This window comes from Momordica charantia, assembly GCF_013281855.1.
Source record: "Momordica charantia cultivar OHB3-1 chromosome 4 unlocalized genomic scaffold, Mcharantia_2.0 BLBB01000004.1, whole genome shotgun sequence".
Classification (NCBI taxonomy): domain Eukaryota; kingdom Viridiplantae; phylum Streptophyta; class Magnoliopsida; order Cucurbitales; family Cucurbitaceae; genus Momordica; species Momordica charantia.
The window spans coordinates 6480370-6493010 of NW_028275162.1; the positions used below are offsets into that span (position 1 = coordinate 6480370).

The window sequence follows — 12641 nt, forward strand, 5'->3', positions numbered from 1 at the left end:
TAACCTAACGACATAAGGCTTTTACAAGAGCACTGGGCCATGAAGACTAAATTATAGATTTGGTCTTCAAACTTGTAATGTTGTGTCAAATAGATTATTCTTAAATTTTAAAAATTGTCTAATAAATCTTTCAACTTTTAATGTTGGATGAATTTTCAATGTCGTGTCCAATAGGTCTTTACTTATTACACATTTCTAATAGATTTTTAGTATATCTTATTATTTTACGACTAATAATAAATAATTATTTTACAACTAATAATACAAATGGGATAAATACAAGAAAGAGTAGAGGTTAACAAATGAAACTAACCTAATCTGGAAAGAGATTAACCTAATCGTGTACAAATCTATAACTATCCTTAAAAACTATTTACAAGGATGCTCTAACTTTGGCACTAATTTTCAACATTCTCGTCAAAATGAGCTCTATATAAACCTAACTTGTTATAACTTTTCGAGCTATTTGTTGCTCGGTAGATATATAGTTGAGTTGAACCACTTCATTATCGATATTTCCCGTCAATCAATTTTATATCTCCCTTGTATTAACGAGTGATCCAATTACCATTGTATCCCTCCCCTTGTCGAATTCCTTTTGAGTGATCAAATCAGTATTTATATACATACTATTTCTTTTATATACATCATATCATTCTTATCCCTTTCGGTATTCACAGCATTTCACTTTTACCCTTTAATTGGTTTGTTCTCATTTGCATTTCCCAACAATATAAGAGTAAAAAACAGGAAACAAACCCCCAGAACTTTAACAAAACAATTGAGGCTGAGAATTTCATGTGCAAAATTAAGGAAGAAATAAAGTAGAGTAACGTATTTGAATCTGGGTATATATTGGAAGTCCCTTTAAAATGAGCAACGACACATTCGGATGCAGAAGTACTTATAGAAAAAGGAAAAAAAAAATTAATTAGAAACAAACAAACAAACAAAAATGTTACTTTTTTTTTTTCTCTCAAGAATTAGCACTACTGTTTCTCATTCTTCAGCAGCAGCACTTGCAGCACTGAGATCCACAGAAAGATCAAGTTCCTGAAACCATAAATGATGCAATTTTACAGAAAGTTGTTCAGATATTGTTCAAAAGGTTCAGTTCAAACATTGAAGCCGCAAATAGTAGATAGATCATTTTTTTCAAAATTTTGTACACGATCGAAATGATCTTATAAGTTTCTAGTCAAAATTTGGGTAAATTTTCATAAATATTTGAAAACTGGTGTACCTTTCCAGTGATCTTGCTGTACATGTCAAGCACGTCTGTTACTGTAGACTCAAAATGGGTGCTTCCATCATAACTCTGCAGTGAAACCAGTATTCAAACTCAAGAACAAAATAAGAAGCTTTCATTCTGTGGTGATAACAAAAAAAGAAAATAAAAAGATTTGGTTTTGGGTCAGAGAACTTCTGCTTTTATTTCTCTCCAATTAACACAACAGGAACATAAAAATTCAAGAAATACATTTGTGAGCATACCGTGGATATGAAGCAATTGTCAGTGTCATGGTTATTTGTGGGAACAAATCTGTCATAAGTTTCATAGAATATCTCATCAACAGGTCCGAGGAGGTCAATCCCAGGCTTCAATTCTACCTCAGGATTATCGGTCTCTGCTTCTGTGGAAACGAAAGCAATAAATTTTCCTTTTGGAGCAACGTTGTGTGCATATGAGCAACAGAAGAGGTACCTGCAACAAAATTAAAGGAAAACAGCTAATTACTTTTGCAGATTATGAAGAACTCCATGTAATTTGTTGTAATTCTTTGGCATAGCACTTACATATCTGATTTACGACCAAGTTGCTTTTGCGGCAGAATAACCTGAGCCGAATGAGAATCATGGGTATCTGGGATTGGATGGCTCATTATACAAATTGCTCGAGCTACTTTTCCAACCTTTCGAACCTGTTGAATCAATCAACCAATGAGTTTGATTTAGCAAGAGAAACCATAAGCTCAATAGTCAATACTTTTTGGATGTTGAGAGTACCTTATCTGGCAGATACGATGGGTCACAAACAATTTTTTTGCATCGGGCAGTTTCTCCTTCGGAAGTCACACCATAAGCTTTCCCATCACCATCAAACTCTACCTGTTATCCAAAAATCAATTAATCTCGAAAGAATCAAATGCTGAATATTCAAATAGAGAAATAGAGAAGGCATTCATTGGCATAAAAATTCAATTAAAAAAAAAACGTAAGATCAAGAAAGTAGTATAGCTAAACATTTTTATGTACAACATGAAAGTAATTCCCCGCTTATTATCACATCGTTGCAGATACCGGTATTGCAGGTGTTAGATGACCTCATTTTATGTTAAACTATCACTAGACTCAAAAGCTTAAAAAGTTAGGATCCAATTCACTCTTCAACAGATCAAATATCACTGCTGCCTGCTAAAAACTAGTCAAGAAATAATGGGAATTCGGAGATGCATCTATCGCTAAGCTGTTACTTCTTACCTTTTTCCCTCGGAAAGCAGTTAGTTTTAGCTTTAAAGTTACGTAGTTAATGATTGATGACGAACATGGGGATGAAGAAATTTACAGAGCTTAGGCTACAATCCAATTGTTAGCAATGTAAACTGAGTTTACCTTACATTCTGGCTTGTTGAGCATGTATGTTCCACCATAAACGGCACTTAAACGAGCAAATGCCTGCCAAAAATTTAAAAATAATAAGATAAGAGAACTTACATTTCCTTGCATGATATTAAACTTTTAAACATACCTGAGGTAACTCTCCAAGTCCGTAGAGTGGATAGATATAGGGAGAACCTCCTTGGAAGCGTGCCAAAGACTCTGCGTAAAGCTATATAAAACAAGTGTCAATTCCTTTGAAGACAAACAGCTTACCATTCTAATATAACGCAGTGCAAAATTTTTCAATTTTCCTTTTCAATTTTAGAACATATGCACAGACGAATGTAGAGAGTAAAGCATAACACAGTTTTACCTTCATTCTCTTCACAAAATCCAAGGCTGGCCCATTCAAATAACTGTCGTCGAAATGTAGTGCCAGAGCATGCCCAATAAAGTCAATTGTATCATCTTCTAGCCCATACTTCCTGCAATACCAAATGCGCGAGAATGAAATGGACAGATTTCTTTCAATCAAAATAAAAGTCGCCTTAAGTCCAGTTTATAAACTTGTATAACCAAAAAGATGGAAAGGGGGGCATCCTCACGTGATGAGTTCTCTAGCTGTAACTTTGTTCAAATCTAAACCTTCATGAGATTTTGGATCAGACTCTTCGTAATCTTGAACATAAATGAAGAACTTTCGAGCACGACGCTTCTCGAAAAGTCCCATCAGTGGTGATTTTAGAGCTTCAACATCAGTAGCTGGAACTTTGTAAATCTAAAAAAATATAAAGCAGAAAAAAAAAAGGCAGCAATTTGTTTAGAGTAAGCTCTGTTCACAAGTGAGTTGATCAGATACACTAACAGCCTAACACTTTTCCTTCTTTCTTTCTTCATAATTATTATAAGAAAGAGAGAAAAATAGGGCCAAACTTTCTATAAGCATTCGGTTTACCTTCCCCTTGTTGTACACAAAACTACCATCCACAGCCTTGAAGTGTAGGTATTTGGTAACATCTGTGTGGATAAGCACTCGTACCAAACCACCATTGGCCATCGTGAACTATGCAAGAAAAAATGGACAGAAGCTCTCAGATCAACCAAAACACCTACAGCCCTTGGACAACAATTTGTTTTTAGCTCTGTTTTTAGGAAATAAGTCTGTTTATTAGAAATTTATTTTATTTTGCAATGTACTTTCTAAATTATTTTTTTCTAAGATAATAACCAAGATTTGAAAATGAAAAATAACAGTTATCAAATGGGACCTTGATTACTGGGTTTCACACTAAGAAGCACGACAATTGAGCAATCTGAACCTACCTTAGGTATCATATCAACATTGTACTCCTTGCTCAAGCCCAACTGTTCAGGAGGCTTATCATTCCCCCTGAAACGCTTCCAAATCTACAGGGGGAAGAGAAAAGTATTAGAACATAAAAATCAGCCATGGAGGGAATAGGAATTTTAAACAAGTGAAAACAGGAAACCATGAATTTGATTATAATAAACCTGTATGAGATTAAGAGAGGTTGATGCTCCTCCGTAGTAGTCATTTCTATCCATATGAAGTACCTGTTCAAGAAGATTACTGGTTTAATCCCTAAATCAAGAGGGGAAGAATAAATGTTTCCAAGTTTAAGATCAGATCAGACAAAGAACAGGAAACTAGAAAAGTTATAGACAAGGGAATTTCACAAAAATAGAGTTGTAAGATACTTGAGGGTTATTTGAAGGTTGTTCTTAAAAACAAAACAAGTAACTTGTAAAGTAGAGATTATATGCACTCAAAACCACCGTTTATAATCTCGTCAATTTAGAAGAAAAATAACTTCAGTTATTCATAAAGAGAGGTGGTTCTCAGAAACAATTATCTAAAGCAGAAAAATGTTTACCAAAACACTTCCAATCCAAATAGTCCAAATGCATACTTCCAAAATATCAGCATCTCAAAAGGAAAAATTCGGGCATTAATAGAATATTATATATTCTCAAATTTCTAACTGAGATAAAAGAAAATTGAAACTACAAAATACAACGAAATTTGTTCCTTGAAAAGCTTCGAAACAGACTGATGGTGATTCCTGTAGTTATTTAGCCAAAACTCATCCGTGATTGAAAAAATTTAATAACACTAGAAGCACTGACGAAAAAAAAAGGCATTGGCGAGAAGTGAAAGAATATTCATCCGTGATTACATTTACAAGATACACCTAATCCGAAGCGTCAGGAGCTCAAGAACTTCCGCTACACCAAAGGAGCAAGTATTTATAACCAGATTTCCAAATTCCGAATTCATACACAGATCATATTTTCCGCAGATCTATCAAACAAATTCAAAACAGAAGAAAATGATCGATGATGATAACGTCAATACTTGGACCTTCCTACTTCCTAAACCATGGATTTAACAGGCAATTGAAAAGAAACGCGACGATTTCACTATCGGAAAATAGCTAGAGAATACCTTGAGGCCATCGACGGAGAGAAGGCCACTGAGAATGCACTCTTTGAGGCCAGTTCCGAGAACGATGACGTCGTACTCTTCATCCATGGCTGCAAGAAAGTGAGACGGAGAAAATTTCAGAGAGAGAGAGAGGAGGAGGAAGAGGAGAGGAGGAGAATGGTGAAATAGAAGAGAATCGCGTTTTTGAAGCGCGAGATCTGGAACAAGTCTTTAGCGGGAGGGAACCAACGACACTAACTGAAATCAAAACCAGCGCTACTTTCACGCAGAGCAAAGCGCGTGTACACCACGCCACACATCTAATCTTTTCTTAAATAAATTTAGAAATATTGCCATAGTTAGTAAATTCAATCATTTTCTCCCGAAATTCCAATGTCATTGTAATAATAAGAACGTTTTTTCCTACATGAAAGGTCTGAATTGGGTAAAAAAATATAAAGAGATGCAATGAGTGAGTTAGATTTTTATTTGAAGGGAAACATTATTATTAAGGAGTTAGATCGATTTTGAAAATTATGATTTTTATAAAAAACCAAACCAAGGAATTGAGGGGTGTCTGTTTTCTATTGTCTCGACTTTTGAAATTTGGCCCGAGTCTATCTCACGACCCTCTCTTGTAATAAAGTTAGATTTTGTGCATAAATTGTTTTTTTAAAGAAAATCTCTTGAATCGTGTTTTAATTCAGGATGACTAGTACGAATATATACCTTTTTCATAAGATATGCTAATTCTTTACTTATAGTTTAAGTAGCTTTAGAGATTTAGTTTGAATGAGAAGCAAAATATAAAGTTGCTCAATGTAACTCCGTATAGGAAATGGATCAATTATATCAAATTTTGTACAGAAAATGAATGGGTTTTGTTGATTTTTGTAACTCTGCAAATCATCCCAAATCGTTCTTTTTAAAAAAAAAAAAAACTATAATTCTTAATTATTTTTTTTAAGTACCATGTGAGAATGGAGATTCAAACTCTCAACCTCATAGTTGGATACATGTACCTTATTGTGTTGGGGTATACTTTAATTGGCAAGTTCATTCCTTAAACTTGTTTAATTCCTGTTGAAGCTTATACTCAAGCTTATACTCAAGGGTGAGTGCAAGACAGACAATGGAGATTGCCACGCTTTCGTGATCTACTATCGTTCCTTCCAATTCAACGAGCATTCTCACCATTATGCATGCCTTAAAAATGACTCGAACCTCCACACTATTTAACATGAGATTTTGAGTCTTGCGTGTCTACCATTTCACCATCAAGGCATCTTGAGAGTGAATGCCCACTCGTCATGAAACCATGTCCGCTCCGACGTGAAGTCGCAACTCTTCTTATAGAAACCTCCTTCAATTGATTCAGTCAGCAAGAAAGTAAGATGCATTTCATGCACGTCAGAACATTTCTTTTGTCTCGATGCGATTCTCTACAAAAGAGTGAGCAGGCTACCCCTTTTTCTTTTATTAGTAAGATAGATTGTGAAATCTAAAGTGTACATCTTTATCTTTATGTTGGGTGTTCTTTTGTCGTGCGACCTTATGACTTATGTGCGACTTGTGATTCACACCTCCTTCACTCCACGAGTCTTGTCTTCCCTCCAACGACTAGCTTCCTTCCCTTTCTTGTTCATTCGACAACGAAAACAATGCCCTGTCCTTCTCCTGTCGTGAGTCTTGTCTTCCCTCCAATTCCTTTCCAATTCCTTTCTTGTTCATCCGACAACGAAAACATTGCCCTATCCTTCTCCTGCCGTGGAAGCACTTCAACTTGTAGCGTGGTCCAACCCATGGGTAGAATCACCCTCATCCCCCGTTGCTCAATGCACCCTGCTACTTCACAAGATTTTACCCATCCCCAACATGGACAGACTTCTATAAGAAAATGAGAAGCTCTAAACACAAGAAAATGTGAACCGCACTATTTATCTCTCTTTATCCCAATTTTTTTTTTTTTTTTGATGATTCCTTCATTGCCTCTCACTTTTTACTATATTCAAAATTTTCGAGCAATCCTTTGTTATTGACACGTCACTTAATCAAAACACCTTAACTTATCGCCCCATATCATATAAAAGAAAGGGACCATGTAAGAACTTGTTACAAATATTGTAACGATATACATGTCTTTAAAGATTTAATCAAAGCCAAACTGACCAAAATATACCAAATTTCAAATTCTAATCTGACCATGTTAAATGTCAATAACCTATTTAGCATATGAACGGTCAAATATAAGTTATTTACCAAGTTAACCAAAATTTCAATCATTGATTGAGTTGACTAAATGCCAATTGTTCAATTATTTAATCAATTGTCAATTATTGTAAGCCATTTCTGGCCCTTTCCTTTTTAATAGGCTTCCTATTATTTAATTTTAAGTTTTAAATTACAACCACACTTTTATATTTGGGATTATTTAGAACAATTAGAAATTTTGTTATTTGGAGCTTAAATATATAATTTAATCTAATCTAGATCAGTTAATTTTTCATTAATCCTAGTAGATGACATTTATTACTTTCCTTTGGATTTAAGCCAAAAAAAGAAAGGATATTGATAATTTTTTATTTTGATCTGTTAACTTATCACTTACCCATTTTTTTCGTAGATTTGTTTCTCAATTAAATATTTTATTGAATTTTAACTTGAGAATTTAGACATCACAAATTTAAATTTATTAAAAAAAAGACTAAATTTAGTTATTAGAGTCCAAATAAATTTACGAAACTCACCTTATCCAATATTATTAAGGCTCCAAAATTTTTAGAAAACCCACCTCAATCAAAGCCCCAAAGCCAAACTTGACTTAAAAATACGAAGAGGCTTTAAAAATATATTTCATAAATTAATTAAATATTTAAAAAATAAATCTTGATAAATTAGTTACAAGAATAAACCATAAACGAAAACATTACCAGACATGCCCTAGTTTAATCCAATTCATTCTGGAAACATCCAACAATTTTCCCAAACTTCTTGGAATTATCAGATGACTTTCATCCAAAAGTAAAAAACTAATGCAGCTGATCCCACTTTTAAAGCTTGAAAACTAATTTAGAATTTTAGGAAATCTTTTGGAGCTATTTTTAAAAATTAAAAATATATATATACTGTTTTCAACCTTTTCAGAATGGAAATTGTTCTTTCTACAAAAATCTAACTATAAAAAAAAGGAAAAAAAGGTGTTTTAAAGAGAGTCCCAAACAAGTGAACAATGAACAGTGACTAACCACATTTCCTCCCACCTGTTAAATATCAGCAGCTGAACTCAGATGATGAAAAAAAAAAATCCAAAACAAAACATCATTAATTTCAGCCAATACCTGGGATCTTACACCATCATTTACAATGATGTTCTTCTTCACCTGACCTGTCTTGAGCGCTTTCGGAACATCCATGAATTTCACAATGAAATTCCACAGAAATTTGCAGCAACTCAGAAGTAGAGACTATATTATGCCACAGCAGAAGAACTTATAAGCCAGGAAATAATGAGCCAAAGTTCCACCGCCAAACACAGATTTTCTAATAGCAGGAACACATAAATGGAGAGAGCATTACAAAATGCCTGCAAAGTGAAACATACTTGCCTATGGAACGCTAAGCCCGCTCGCTTAACAAGTGTTTACCAGTGGGTGCAGCGGTCATGCTCATAACCGTCTTCGATCTGGAACCTGCACTGTAAGAAAAGCTTGAGATATCATTTGTATTGATCCTCAATATACAAGGGGGATTCTTTTGCTAATCGTAAGAAATTTCAAACAGATGGCACAAAATATGTTGCAGAATCAAAGTTTGTCACTAAACAGTAAATATCGACTACGAACATGCTCTCGTCCTGACAAGCAATTATCTCAAGGAAATGACAGTCCGCAAGGATTGAGATAATGTGAGAGTAAACATGAGGAAGCAAAGTTATATGCTGGCAATTTCTCTGTGTTCGCGATAGAATCGCTGGTTATTTCTTACCCCTCTCCTGCCTCCACCACCTTCTTCCTAAAAAGATCTCTTGATTATTTCTTTCCAAATTGGGAAGGTCAGCCTCCTAGAACGTATTAAAATTCAATTCTCCAGATCTAAGCACATCTAAGGAAGGGACAAAACATAAAGCCATGAAAGAAGAAACTTATCCAAAAGAGTTGCAAGCATGTTATACCATAGCATGTCCTGAAGGATTTCATTAGAAACAATCCACATATTCAATTCTCGAGATGTAAGCACATCTAACGGCAACTGGGCTTGTAAAAATACCCATAATTGACCATTAACGATGAAGGCGAAGAATCTACCAAAGACCATCTGGTGAGCTTCAACTGAAAGCAGAACCCCCCCCCCCCCCCCCCCTCCCCCCCACTCAAATTCATGTTATAAAACAGCATGGTCGGTCATAAACCATGTTTATCAGAGAACTAATTAACTAATTTACAAGATGAAGAGTAGAACTGAAATTTCCTCACAAATAAGGCATGGTAATAAAAAGGCAGAAGATGTCATATTCTATAACTATTCGCGTGTCGAGAATTATTACAAATATTACCAGACCAACTAGAGAAAGGCCATGAAAGATTAAGAATTTCCTAAATCCAACTGCTAGCTAGTTACACTATTAAAGATGTCAACAAGTATCATGCTCAATGCATCTCAATTGCAGAACAAGAACACCGGAAGCTTTATCCCAAATGGTATGTTAGGCATAAAAAATCTCCAAAAATAACAAATACAAATCATTGCCGTACTAGAGAATATCATAAGAACGTAGAGAAAATATCCTAATGAATATCTGGTATGCACGAGGGTATAGTTGAGAATTGGGAGCCCTCAATTCCTCTTTGAAGAATCCAGGAAGTAACAAAATGCAAGTTTTACAATGTCAACGATCATATAGAGATAGATATTTGAGAGTAAATACAAAAAAATATGAAAACTCGATTGCCAACAGACATAATTGTGTCTGCACAGTGCACAATTTCACAGTATTTAAATTTGCTAAGTTTCAGTTCTCGCAAGTTAGTGTAAGATCTTGACCGAGAAAGAAAACCCATAAGAATAGTTCAGGCAACGCATATTTCAGAGTTATGTGAATGGCAGTGTAAGAACAGGAACCACTGGGCAAAATGCATTGCAGCTTCAAATTATTTTTATACTACAATAACAAAATACAACATCCACAACAAAAGGAAGAGTCTTACTTTAAGAATAACATCCAAGAGCCTTACTAACTAGCTTTGACCTTATCATCAGCCACGGCATTAAGTATCGGCAGACTACTCAAAAATTCATCAAGGCCCTCAAAGAACCCAATTCCAATGTTATCCTCCCCATGCCCTTCACTTACGCCTGTGGCAGGCTCTTCCACCTCATTGCTGAACTCCACATTCAAATCCAACTTTCCTAGCTCCTTTGCCCCTTTCCCTCTATGCTTCTTCCCAGTACCCCCCATCGCTGCCACAGCCTTCTTGCTGGACTCGCCCTTTGTGGAGTTTGACAAACCAAACCGCCCCGAACCATTCTGTTCTTCGAACTGCCCATTCATATTCTCAACTTCATCTGTATTTCCATTCCCCACATTTCCTTGGCTCCCTTTCGTTAAGCTCTCAGAAGGTTGTCTCTTGTCACTTCTACTGGCCAAACCCCTCTTAGGCTTCCTCTTCTTACTCACTCTCCCCCATTCTTCATCAGAACTGTCACTTGTTTCCGAAATCTCCACATATATGTCATCCTCTTCACAGAAGAATTTTGGTGCAGATTTCTTGACGGGTTTAACATTTCTAGTTTTCCCCAATTTTGTTGCCCCTTGAGCAGGCAAAGGACAGGCAAACATGGCCGAAAAAGGCGACCAGGCGGCAGACCCCATTGTTCCTTTGGCCTTCATAGAAACCCCTAGTGGGAAAAATCCCCAGCAACAAAAGGTAGAAGCATTATCAGCCACCGGTGGCGACGGAATGACCAAGGCTTGAAATGCCTTTGCACAATTCTGGCACCTAAGTACACAATCCTCGTAACCCTTAGGGTACTCGTAGAGATTGTAACAGTAAGGGCAAGCCGTCCAGAAACTCGGAATGCTCGACTCAGTCGGCAGAGTAGGCTCAGCCTCCCGTGCGGGACGATTGGAATCAATGTGCTGCTGAGTAGTTTCCTGAGTTGACTCGGGCACATCACTGACATTTGGCCTCTCTTCCTCTTCCGTTACTTTAGCATTCATCGATTTGGGGCTTTTTCTAATAAATTGCTGCTGCGGCTGCGGGTCCTCCAGCTGCTGCTGCTGCTGCCGCTGTGGAGATGGTTGAGGGGGTTGTACCGGTGGCGGTGGCGGTGGCGGTGGCGGTGGCGGTGGCGGTGGCTGTGGCTGTGGCGGTTGTGGCCGTTCCTGAACCGGCGGTTGTGGCCGTTCCTGCTGCTGCGGCTCCTCTACTGTCATCCTACTCTCCTTCCTCGGACTGCTTCTAACCGGCTGCGGAAATTGTGGCTGATGCTGCGGAGACTTCGGTTTCTGACTCGACCCAGTCGTCCCGGGGCTAAACTTCGAACACATAAGATAATCATTATCGTACAACGCTTTTCTCAAAGGATTCGAAAGCACACACCATGCATCAGACACAAGCCTAAAAGCGTGATCCGCAAACGCGACTCTGTTCGCCTCCGGGTGGAGCAGCAGCGCCAGCCGCCTGTACTGAGTCGCGATGAGCTCAATGCTCTGAGTCGGCTGCGAAATTTGCAAGATGGCGTACCAGTCGTACTGATTGTTGATCCGCGACTCCGCCGCCAGCAGCGTATCGGCGACGGCGATTACACGGTCCGCCGCCTCCAGCACTATCGGGTCGGATTCTCTCGCCCGGATCGCAAAGCTCCGGGTTCCATAGAAGTCACGCGCCGCCAGAAGCTTCTCCGCTATGCTCAGCCACCGCAGCGCCTCCGCCCTGTTTCCGCCGCCGTTGTGCTCCATTCTCCGACGTCTCTCACTCTCTCCCTTCTTTCTCTCTCTTCTAGCTCCGGCCCCCCTCTCTCTTCCCACTGATCTACTCCTCTGTTCTCCACTGTAATCATCAATACAAAAGAGCTAAGGGCTTGGATTTCTTGAATTTACCACAAAACCCAGGAATCTCCCGTAAATTACCAACCCTCTGCACCGCTTCTGGTAGGATTGGAAGGGCATTTCAGTCTTTTCACAAAACATCAGAAAATAATTTCTTCCTTCCCCGTTTGTCATCCTCACAGTTTTTGAGATGAAAATGTCTGGTCCAGTAATGAAGATTAAAAACAGACGACTTTTCCAACTTGTTTCACCGCGGTAATTGTGTTTTTTTTTTTTTTTTAATGTACGTGGAGAAAGTTACCGCGGGGTAAATTTCACTTTTTTTTGTTTTCTTTTTTTTTCCTCTCTCTCGAGAAATGAAGTCAGAGTAATTTCAGAGATTGAAGAAAAGAAAAGTAAATTTCCATTTGATTATTTGCGATGTAACTTCATTTTACCACGTGTCGGATAACAGTAAGCTTACATCACGTGTCACGTGATCTGCCCTCCACGTGCTCCACGATTTTACAACGTTCATAAATTTGCTTTTCAAGGGAAAAAGGGGAG

General features: G+C 37.5%; 2 protein-coding genes across 10 annotated transcripts; both read right to left on the minus strand.

Moving 5' to 3' along the window:
* Nucleotides 1–835: 835 nt before the first annotated feature.
* On the minus strand, nt 836–8511 carry LOC111012194 (guanosine nucleotide diphosphate dissociation inhibitor At5g09550). Of its 3 annotated transcripts, none has more exons than XM_022286248.2 (14): nt 8386–8511; nt 5069–5157; nt 4114–4176; nt 3925–4008; nt 3557–3664; nt 3207–3379; nt 2975–3086; nt 2750–2830; nt 2614–2676; nt 2008–2109; nt 1798–1922; nt 1495–1705; nt 1244–1318; nt 836–1053 (listed from the first exon to the last, which is right to left on the minus strand). In XM_022286248.2, exons 2-14 carry the CDS (start codon nt 5153–5155, stop codon nt 1000–1002), a joined length of 1338 nt encoding a protein of 445 aa, XP_022141940.1. In that variant the 5' UTR covers nt 5156–5157; nt 8386–8511; the 3' UTR covers nt 836–999. The 3 variants fall into 3 exon arrangements, with proteins under 3 accessions (XP_022141940.1, XP_022141937.1, XP_087978792.1); XM_022286245.2 differs by lacking the exon at nt 8386–8511 and adding an exon at nt 6070–6296; XM_088122666.1 differs by lacking the exons at nt 5069–5157; nt 8386–8511 and adding an exon at nt 4800–4873.
* EIP9 (Chaperone DnaJ-domain superfamily protein) lies at nt 6486–12091 on the minus strand. Of its 7 annotated transcripts, none has more exons than XR_015790254.1 (4): nt 10252–12091; nt 8653–8741; nt 8386–8511; nt 6486–8307 (listed from the first exon to the last, which is right to left on the minus strand). XR_015790254.1 is itself a non-coding variant. In XM_022286250.2 (2 exons), the coding sequence occupies exon 1, from the start codon at nt 12003–12005 to the stop codon at nt 10278–10280; it is 1728 nt and encodes a 575-aa protein (XP_022141942.2). In that variant the 5' UTR covers nt 12006–12091; the 3' UTR covers nt 8339–8741; nt 10252–10277. The 7 variants fall into 7 exon arrangements, 1 of the variants encoding a protein (XP_022141942.2); XR_015790256.1 differs by having other exon boundaries at nt 8649–8741; XR_015790253.1 differs by lacking the exon at nt 6486–8307 and having other exon boundaries at nt 8339–8511; nt 8653–8736.
* Between the last annotated feature and the right edge of the window lie 550 nt (nt 12092–12641).

Excerpts from the sequence above, each read along its gene's own strand:
- LOC111012194 (XM_022286248.2), bottom strand. The coding sequence starts at position 5,155 with ATGGATGAAGAGTACGACGTCATCGTTCTCGGAACTGGCCTCAAAGAG. Across the intron at positions 2,831-2,974 it reads ATTTTGTGAAGAGAATGAAG|CTTTACGCAGAGTCTTTGGC; the intron begins GTAAAACTGTGT and ends TGTTTTATATAG. Across the intron at positions 2,677-2,749 it reads GACTTGGAGAGTTACCTCAG|GCATTTGCTCGTTTAAGTGC; the intron begins GTATGTTTAAAA and ends AATTTTTGGCAG.
- EIP9 (XM_022286250.2), bottom strand. The coding sequence starts at position 12,005 with ATGGAGCACAACGGCGGCGGAAACAGGGCGGAGGCGCTGCGGTGGCTG.